Source organism: Portunus trituberculatus, chromosome 4, assembly GCF_017591435.1.
Source record: "Portunus trituberculatus isolate SZX2019 chromosome 4, ASM1759143v1, whole genome shotgun sequence".
Classification (NCBI taxonomy): Eukaryota; Metazoa; Arthropoda; class Malacostraca; order Decapoda; family Portunidae; genus Portunus; species Portunus trituberculatus.
The window spans coordinates 5,402,571-5,413,081 of NC_059258.1; the positions used below are offsets into that span (position 1 = coordinate 5,402,571).

Consider the following 10,511-nt stretch of genomic DNA (forward strand, 5'->3'; position numbering starts at 1 on the left):
TTACAGGGCCTGGGCTTTATGCTCGTGTGGCCCCGTCTCCATATCTACACTTATCCAATTCTTCTTTAAAACTATGTACACTCTTTCCTGACACCATTTCAAACTGTTCCAAGTCTCAACACATCTTTGCGGGAAACTATATTTTTTAACATCTCTCAGACATCTTCCCTTCCTCAGTTTCTTACTATGCAACCTTGTGCTTATAATGTCATATTCTTCTCTCAGGATTAGTTTCTCATTATCCACTTGATCCATTCCGTTAATCAACTTATAAACTTGTATCAGATCTCCTCTCTCTCTTCTCTGTTCCAGGGTTGGTAGATCCATAGCTTTTAGTCTCTCCTCATATGTCATCCCTTTAAATTCTGGAACCATTCTTGTAGCTATTTTTTGTAGTCTCTCCAATTTCATTATGTGTTTCTTTTTATGGGGTATCCACACAACTCCTGCATATTCCAATCTGGGTCTTATTTTAGTACTTATCAATTTCTTCATCATTTCTTTGTCCATGTAGTGAAATGCTAATCCAATATTCCTTAGTAAATTATATGTTTCTCTGAAAATTCTATCAATATGGCTTACCGGTTGATTGTTTTCTTCCATCGTCACTCCCAAGTCCTTTTCCTTTTTACTTTTTCTAGTTCTACTCCATCTCCCATCTTATAGATTCCCACTGGTCGTCTTTCACTCTTTCCCATTTCCATGACATGGCTTTTGTCCACATTGAATTCCATTTCCCACTTTTTACTCCATTTCCAGATCTTGTTTAAGTCTTCCTGCAGTATTATTTCACAATCCTCTTTTTGTTTTATGACTCTGCACAGTTTCGCATCGTCCACAAACAGATTTAAGTAGCTGTTCACTCCCTCTGGCATGTCGTTTATATTATATGACAAAAAGTATTGGCGCCAATACTGACCCCTGTGGCACTCCGCTGTCTACTGCTCTCCACTGTGTGTGTGTGTGTGTGTGTGTGTGTGTGTGTGTGTGTGTGTGTGTGTGTGTGTGTGTGTGTGTGTGTGTGTGTGTGTGTGTGTGTGTGTGTGTGTGTGTGTGTGTGTGTGTAATTCACCTCGGTCGCCTGCTGGTCACCCAGCCAGTCTTCCCCATTATGGAGCGAGCTCAGAGCTCAAAGAACGATCTTCGGGTAGGACTGAGACCACAACACACTCCACACACCGGGAAAGCGAGGCCACAACCCCTCCAGTTACATCCCCTACCTATTTACTGCTAGGTGTGTGTTTGGTAGTAGTAGTAGTAGTAGTAGTAGTAGTAGTAGTAGTAGTAGTAGTAGTAGTAGTAGTAGTAGTAGTAGTACATCTATAACTTATTACATACCTTGGTGGTGATGGTGGTAGCAGTAACGGTATAGGTAGAGGTAGAGGTAGAGGTGGTGGTGGTGGTGGTGGTGGTGGTGGTGGTGGTGGTGGTGGTGGTGGTGGTGGTGGTGGTGGTGGTAACAATCTCGACGCTTAAAATAACATGAACTGAAAAAGAAACACGTAATGGAATGAATAACAAAATATCAAAGACTAACAACAACAACAACAACATCAATAATAATAATAATAATAATAATAATAATAATAATAATAATAATAATAATAATAATAATAATAACCCCAACACCAATGAAGAACAGAAGAACACAGAGGGTGAAGGTAACAGTTCTCACACCACCACAAGTAGGACCACGATGAATGAACAAAGCACAAACAGATCACCCATTATAACACTTCTCCCCCCCCCCCATCACACACACGTCCATGGTGAAGAACTGTGAATAACAAGAAACACTGCAAAACATGAGTAGAGAGATGAAGAACAGTGAATAAATGAATAACACTTAAAAGATGAACAAACTAACACACGTACATAGGATGAAGAACAGTGAATGACAAATAAATAACACTTTAATATGAGTAAAAGATGAATAACAAAGAAAACACAAATAAATGAGTGACAGATGAATAACACTGAATAACGAAGAGAACACTGAAACAATAAGAAATGAATAACAGTGAATGAATAACAAGAAAACACGCTAATACATTGCTAAGATGAAGAACACTGAATAACACAGAATAAATAATAAATTGAAAAAAACAAATAAATGAATAACAGTGAATAACGGTGAATAACAACAAACACACACACACACAACAATAAACAAATGAATAACAATGAACACGTCAATACTCACCAGAGCGTGTTCCATCAAGAGCCATGAATATTAAATGCATAAATGAATAAAGAGGTCAAATATACGTCGATAATTGATAATAGCTAATGGACAAAGAATAGTAATAGCTTGACAGTCTCTTATTGCTGTCTCCTGGAAGACCTTGCAGCTGGAAGTGTGTAAATGAAGAAGTACTGAGAGATTAAGTGAACAGCGAAGACAGTAATGAATCGTAGTGCTTCTAAATCCCTTCAGTACTAAGAGGGAGGGAGGGAGGGAGGGAGGGAGAGAGGAGGGAGAGAGAGAGAGAAAATCAAAAACATTCACATTACAGGTCTTAAAATAGTGAAGACTGTGGCCATTAATCTTCTGACCTCCATAGACCCTTCCTAATGTCAATAAAATGGTCTAATGGTACACAAAACTCATGGTAAAAATGCGTCCCAGTACTGAAGGAGTTAAAATAGTGAAGACACTCGCCATTAATCTTCTGACCTCCATAGACCCTTCCTAATGTCAATAAAATGGTCTAATGGTACACAAAACTCATGGTAAAAATGTGTCCCTGTACTGAAAGGGTCAACACTTACCTAGCTATAGTGAAGATTCTGTAAAGGAAAATTAATATGCATAATGAATAACAAATGAACACGAAATGAATAATGAATGAAGAATGAGTAACAACAATAGTGAATAAAAAAAAATACCCCAAAAATGCTCAAATATTCATAAAAAGGTGGAGTGAATAACAAATGATGAATAACAAATATGTACTGAATAAACCACAGCCATTTTTCATCCCGACCTGAGGAAAGAAATGAAAAAAAATTATTGAGAGAAAGAAAGAAAGAAAGAAAGAAAGAAAGAAAGAAAGAAAGAAAGAAAGAAAGAAAGAAAGAAAGAAAGAAAGAAAGAAAGAAAGAAAGAAAGAAAGAAAGAAAGAAAGAAAGAAAGAAAGAAAGAAAGAAAGAAAGAAAGAAAGAAAGAAAGAAAGAAAGAAAGAAAGAAAGAAAGAAAGAAAGAAAGAAAGAAAGAAAGAAAGAAAGAAAGAAAGAAAGAGAGAAAGAAAGAGAAAGAAAGAAAGAAAGAAAGAGAGAAAGAAAGAAAGAAAGAAAGAGAAAGAAAGAAAGAAAGAAAGAAAGAGAGAGAGAGAGAGAGAGAGAGAGAGAGAGAGAGAGAGAGAGAGAGAGAGAGAGAGAGAGAGAGAGAGAGAAACAGCGCTAATAAAAGATGGTAATAAGGAAAGGGAAAAAATATTTATGTATCTCTACAACTGACGAAGGGAGGAAGAGGGAGAGAGAGTGAATAAATGAAGGAAGAAGAAGAAAGAGCAATAAAAAGGGGAATTGGAAGAGAGAGAGAGAGAGAGAGAGAGAGAGAGAGAGAGAGAGAGAGAGAGAGAGAGAGAGAGAGAGAGAGAGAGAGAGAGAGAGAGAGAGAGAGAGCAATAATTCTTACACTTTCAACTATATTATCACTATTTCCCCTTATTCCTCTATTTATTCAGCCTTATCTTATCTTCCCTAATTCATCAAGTTTGCCTTTTTTTATCTTCCATCACTGCATCACCATTTTTCATATTTCTCAATTTAATTCATCCATTCCCATAAAATAAAGTGTTTTTCTTACAATTGTAATGATATAATGGTCTATTTGTGTATCTTTCAATTCAAACCAATTTATCATATTTTCTACCTTTTTTTTATGTAAGAGGGAAAACTACCAAGGGCAAAAACATTAGGGAAAAAAAAAAAAGTCTATTTCAATTGTAGTCTCCATAAAAGATTCAAGAGTTTAGTCAAAATTTAGAGGCAGTGGAACCATGCGTGCTTTGGGGTCAGCGGGGTCTCCAAGCGCATGGGTTCGAATCCTGTCCACGGTCCGAGTGTAGGTTGGGCTTCCTCACTCGCGGCAACGGTTTCCTAGCGGGTGGGCTTTGAGATAGAAGGTACCACAAACAGTATCCTCTTTAGCCCAGAAATTCCCGTGAAAAGCCCACATGGTGTAAATAATAATAAAAAAAAAAAAAGGGCCTCAATACCTCTCTTAAAGGAATTCAAGTCGTAGGAAGCTGGAAATACAGAGGCAGGCAGTGAGTTCGAGTTTACCAGTGAAAGGTGTGAATGATTGAGAGAGTACTGGTTAACTCTTGTATTAGAGGATTGCATATATTTTTCGTGTGTCCTTACTGGTCTAATGTTTGTTTGCCTTCAATTCTAACGCATTTGTTATATTTTTTTTTTATTTCAATCTCTCTATTTGCATATTTCTTCGTGTTTTCTTACCTGTTTTTACTTTGCGTTGGTCTAAGGCCTGTGTTCTCAAAGTCTTCTGTGCTTCACCCCACTATTACAAAAGGCTTTATTCAAATATACACGAGTTTTTAAGGTATTTTTACGGTTCTAGAGGCAGAGTGACAAGATTTCTACATCAGTAACTGGAAACCCACTCTTGAAAAGCCCGCTTATCTCTGTGGCTTGGGAAAATAGTCGTAGAGAGAGAGCAGTGTGTTTTGAAGGGCGTTTTTATAGTTCTAGAGGCAGATTGACAAGATTTCTTCATTATTAACTGGAGAAACTCTTGAAAACCCCGCTAATCATCTCTGTGGCCTTGGAAAATAGTCGTGTTGAGAGCAAAGCGTTTCTGAGCACGGGTCTAAGAGCAGTATTCAGAAACGCTTCTCTCTCTCTCTCTCTCTCTCTCTCTCTCTCTCTCTCTCTCTCACCGCGAGCATTTTCAAAGACCACAGAGACAAGAAACCGAGTTCTATAGAGTATCTGTCCTGTTGATAATGTAAAAAACTTGTTAATGTCACTAGAATTATAGAAACATCCTTAAAAAACTGTCACTTCAACTAGAGCCTTTAATATTGCAAAAACTTATTAACATCTCACTAGAATTACAGAAACATCCTTAAAAAACCGTGTCACTTCAACTAGAGCAGAAAATTTGTTAACATGTCACTAGAATTACTAAAACACCCTTAAAAACCCGTATGACTTCAACTGGAGCCTTAAATATTGCAAAAAAAAACTTGTAAACATATCACTAGAATTACAGAAACACCCTTAAAAACCCGTATCACTTCAACTAGAGCCTTTAATATTGCAGAAAACTTGGTAACATGTCACTAGAATTACAGAAACACCCTTAAAAACCCGTGTCACTTCAACTAGAGCCTTTAACATTGCAGAAAACTTGCTAACATGTCACTAGAATTACAGAAACACCCTTAAAAACCCGTCACTTCAACTAGACCCCTTTGAAAATAGTGACGATACGGTGTGGAAGCGTTTCTAAAATATGGACCTAATAGTTACGTTCTCCTGCAGGGTACGGTTCGGTGGCCCCGCAGACTGCCCTGGGCCGCGTGGTGACCATCATATACGCACTGCTTGGGATTCCGCTCATGCTGCTCTACCTGTCCTCTGTTGGTGAGTCAAGACAGTGAGGAAATGTAGAAATGGACAGTTCACTTGGTTCTCAGTTGGTGTTCTCTTCCTGTCCTCTGTTGGTGAGTCAAGACAGTGAGGAAATGTAGAAATGGACAGTTGGTTAGTTAATTTGGGGTTAGTCTTCCCTACCTGTCCTCTGTTGGCGAGTAAAAACAGTGAGGCGATGTAGAAATGGACAGTTGACATGATTTAGAGTTGATTTTCTCTTCCTGTCTCTGTCGGTGAATAAAGACAGTATTGAAATGTACAAATGGACAGTTGACTTAGTTTTGAGTTAGTCTTGAGTGAGAATATACGAGCAAGAGAGTGAATAAGTGAACAATTGAGTCTTGGTCTGGGCGTGTACACAAGTATTGCTATTATCGCACTAAGTAATCTGTGTGCTTGGCTTTCTCTGCGACTAAATAATGAAGCAGGAAAATAAAGAGTACATAATAGCGAAGTACACGGCTGGGTCTCGGTCTGGGCGCCACGAGTACTGCTATTATTGTACTCTCGTAATCTGTTCATCTGTGCTCTCTCTCTCTCTCTCTGACTAAATAATGAAGTAAGGAAATAAATGGTGGAAGTATACAGATAAATAGTTGGTTTAGAGTGAGTGTTTATGAGTTAATGAGTAAATAAGGTCTCGGACTGGGCTGTTCAAATTGGGTTATCGTACTTGGCAATTTTACTATTTGTGTTTTTGGTTTGGCTCAGGGTAATGAAAGTAAATAGATCAGTAAATTCGTTCTCTCTCTCTCTCTCTCTCTCTCTCTCTCTCTCTCTCTCTCTCTCTCTCTCTCTCTCTCTCTCTCTCCTGATTGATTTCTTCCAATTCCTCATTTTTATTTCAATTTTTTATTATTTTTTATGCATCATCATTATATTTCATCCTTTTATTCCTTTTTATCCTCCTCCTCCTCCTCCTCCTCTTTCTCCTTTCTTTTTTTCTTTTCTTTTATCTTTCTCTCCCTCATATCGATTTAATGTTTCAGTTTTACTAAGGCAACAAAACTTTCCTCTTCCTTCATTTATCAAACTTTTCCTTCCACCAATCCGCTTCCAAAGTCTTTTTTTTTCAGGAAAGTATGTGAAGTAAATATTTTCCCTTTTTTTTTTTACTTATTTTCCTTCGTTCTCTTCTTTCATCTTCATTATGTCCTTTCTTCGTTTATTTTTTTCTTTATTTCTTTTCTTTTCAGCTTTTCTTCATTATTTCAGTTATCATTTTCTTATTTTTTTCGTTTTTCTGCTTCATTTCTATATATTCTAATATCTTCAACTATTTATTATCATTTTCTTCGCAATCTTCTATTTCCTCAACGTTTTATCACTTCCCTTCTATTTCCTCACTTATGCATCAAAATTTCCCGGTCTCGCTTTTATTTCCTTATTTTCCCTCCATTTTCTACCATTCTCTAGTTCTCCCTCTCATTTTCTTTCACTTTCCTCTCAAATTTCTCATATTTTCTTCACGTTTGGACAACTTTACCCTCGCCAAACCAAAAGAGTATAAGTACCGAGACAATTCACGTCAAAGGGAATCGAATCCTTTTAAAACTTTCCCTTCTTTCCTTCCCTAACAAGATCCGATACCTTTTTAACTCCTTATCCCACAGTTTTCACCGCGATTTATAGGAGAAAACTAGGATGAGATTCAAATTCCGACTTTTTTTTCTATTCTCTTCCTGTTTTCTATTTTCCGATCCTTTCCACGCATAGGATGAGAATGCCTTTGTTGCTTATGAATCTATGTCACCCTCACGTCCACGCGATGCTCTTTTGTCATCACTGCGGCAAGGTTATGGCATCTATTGGCGTCTTACTCTCTATCTCCTTTCCGCCTTTTGACTGAAATGTGGCCCTCGTAAAGATACCAATGAGAGAGAGAGAGAGAGAGAGAGAGAGAGAGAGAGAGAGAGAGAGAGAGAGAGAGAGAGAGAGAGAGAGAGAGAGAGAGAGAGAGAGAGAGAGAGAGAGAGAGAGACCAATGCAAACAGTCTTCTTTCACGTCCCCATCCTCTTCTCTCTAAGGAAACCACAGAAAACCAAGTCTTTTAAGAGGGAAACTGTCACATTTGTGTGAAAGGGGAAGAGGGAGAGAGAGAGAGAATGAGAGAGGTGCTTCAGCTAATGGAGAGAGAGAGAGAGAGAGAGAGAGAGAGAGAGAGAGAGAGAGAGAGAGAGAGAGAGAGAGAGAGAGAGAGAGAGAGAGAGAGGAGAGAGAGGAGAGGAGAGGAGAGGAGAGGAGAGGAGAGGAGAGGAGAGGAGAGGAGAGGAGAGGAGAGGAGAGGAGAGGAGGAACGATCGAGAATAAATTACAATATAAAAAGTAAAAGATTAGGAAGAAGAAGAAGAAGAAGAAGAAGAAGAAGAAGAAGAAGAAGAAGAAGAAGAAGAAGAAGAAAGGAAACAAAGGCACAAGAAAAGCATAAGCAAACAAACAAATCAAAGAAACAAAAAAGACAGGTGAACACACACACACACACACACACACACACACACACACACACACACACACACACACATCCATGTCTGAACTGTGTTGTGTCGGCAGGTGACCTTCTGTCCCGGGCCCTGAAGTGGGTGTGGTGGAGGATGTGCAGGTGCCGCCGCCGTCGCCGCCGGCGCCCACCCACCGCCCGTCCCAACACTCACACGCCCACGCCATACACCAACGTGGACGCGCCCACCAAGGTAAGCAGGGGGGAGAATGGGCAGCGTGAGGGAGTGTGGTTAGCGTTAGGGAGTTGCAGGGCTGGGGCAGGGCTGGGGCAGGGCTGAGGCAGGGCTGGGGCAGGGCTGGGGCAGGAGTGGGCCTGGGCTTGTTTAGGTGGAGCAGGAAAGAGTGGTGTAGCAGGTGTGTGTGTGTGTGTGTGTGTGTGTGTGTGTGTGTGTGTGTGTGTGTGTGTGTGTGTGTGTGTGTGGTGTGTAGGGGTGGACGGGTGTGTACTAACCTTTGGTCCACACAGCGGAAGTGGGGCAGTGACGGTGGCGGCAGTGACGGCGAAGGTGGTGATGGTGGTGAGGGCGGCGAGGGCGGCGCAGTGCCGGTGACGCTGTGCCTGGTGCTGATGGTGACGTACATCTGTGGCGGCGCGGCGGTGTTCGCGCACGTGCACCGCTGGTCCTTCCTGCACGCCGTGTACTTCTGCTTCTCATCGCTCACCACCATCGGCTTCGGGGACCTGGCGCCCGCCGTCACACCCGCGGGCTCCACGGGCGTGCAGGTGGCGCTGCTGGGCGCCGCGCTGTACCTGCTGGTGGGCATGGCGCTTATCGCCACCTGCTTCAACCTCATGCAGGAACAGATGACCAGCCGCGGCTACGGCCTGGGGCGCCGCATGGCCTCCCTCATGGGCACCCCTGGCCCCGGAGGCGGCGCCCCGCACCGCTTCCACCTGGACGACACCTGACACGTGGAAACCATGGCTCTCTTCAATTACGGCAGCGGCGGCGGCGGCCCGCGGGGCGCCAGCGGCAAGGCGCCGCCGCCCTGCCTGGCTGGTGGCTGCGGCGGCGGGGGTGGCGGCGGCATCCTAGCCAATCACACCGGCCACGCCCGCCACAACCACGCCCTGGCCAACACCATCTACAAGGTAACGCCCACGCCCGACGACGACAAGTTCCTGACGCCCAACAGCGGCGCGCCGCCCTCCGCCGCCAGCCCGCTGGCCTCCCCCGCCTCGCCCGCCAAGGACGGCAAGGTGGAGGCGACCTACGGCACCCTCAGGAAGGAGGCGCCCACACTCAAGCCCGTGCCGCCGCCCACGCTGCCGCCCGCCGCCAACACGCCCACGCACACGCCCATGCTGACCACCCGCGCCAAAAAAACCGTCACCATCTGCGACTCCGCCGACGCGGGGCGCGCCACCTCGCCCCTCAGCCCCGGAAGGATCTGACCCGCCTGCCACGCCGCGCCCCACACCCAACTCTCGCCCCGGGACGCCGCAGGCCACCACCTGTACTGAGGCTGAGCGGGGCGTATATGCTAGGCGGCTGAAGGGCTGAGGGCGCGGCGCGGTGCTCAACACTCCTGACCCAACGCCGCTGCGCCATCCTGCGCCGCGCCGATGTGTGTGCGTGCGTGCGTGCGTGCGTGTATGCAGGCGGGCGGCGGGCGCGGCCCGGCCCTACGCAGTGTGGACGTTCTTCTACGTAAGTAAATATATGAAATAAATAAATTTTAAAAAAAGTAATCAATCAATCACTAAATGATAAACTGGTTCATGAACCTTAACGAAGCAGCCGCGTGAGGCTTTGGAGCTTGCGTCCCCCGACCCCCGCTCAATGTGGGCCGTGGGGGGGCGCCGCTCCCTCTTCTGTCCTGTCGTGTCCCTCGTGTCGCTGTGTCCCGCTGTCCCTCTGTCCTTTGGTACACTCCCTCCCGTCACTCCCGCGCCAGCGAGCCGAGGCTTCGAATCCCTGTGAACCGCGAATCACGGACCTGAGCCACTGAGGAAGGTCACGCCGCCACAGATGAGTGAGAGTGAGTGTGCGAGAGTGAGTGAGTGAGAGTGAATCAAGATATCACGCTTTCCCTTCCGCCATGTGTGTGACTCGTGTTCAAAGCTCCCAGACAGTTCGAACCCCGTGAAGCAGTGAGTGAGACAGTGAGGCAGAAAGTCGAAGTGAGCGATAGTGAGCGATGGTGACTGACGCTCTCGGTGCAAAAACAGTGTAGATAAACAAGCATAATACGAACCAAAGTGAAATCAACTGAGCGAGACGAAAGGAAACGGTGAGCGAAACTTGATGAAACTTATGACCGAAACATTATGAGAAAAATGCAAGTTTATGAAAAGAAAACTCAAATGAAAATGGTGAATTAATTAACCTGTAATTAGCAAACACATGTTACTGAAGGATTAAGAAATTACACGGGCGAAAAA

At 43.6% G+C, this 10,511-nt stretch overlaps 1 protein-coding gene across 1 annotated transcript in view; it reads left to right on the forward strand.

Annotated features, from left to right (window-relative positions):
* Positions 1-9,035, forward strand: part of LOC123511874 (potassium channel subfamily K member 15-like) — a 25,825-nt gene extending 16,790 nt beyond the window's left edge. Inside the window, 3 exon segments of the mRNA XM_045267931.1 lie at positions 5,515-5,616; positions 8,177-8,316; positions 8,592-9,035. Of these exon segments, the coding sequence (XP_045123866.1) occupies positions 5,515-5,616; positions 8,177-8,316; positions 8,592-9,035 (686 nt within the window).
* Positions 9,036-10,511: the final 1,476 nt, after the last annotated feature.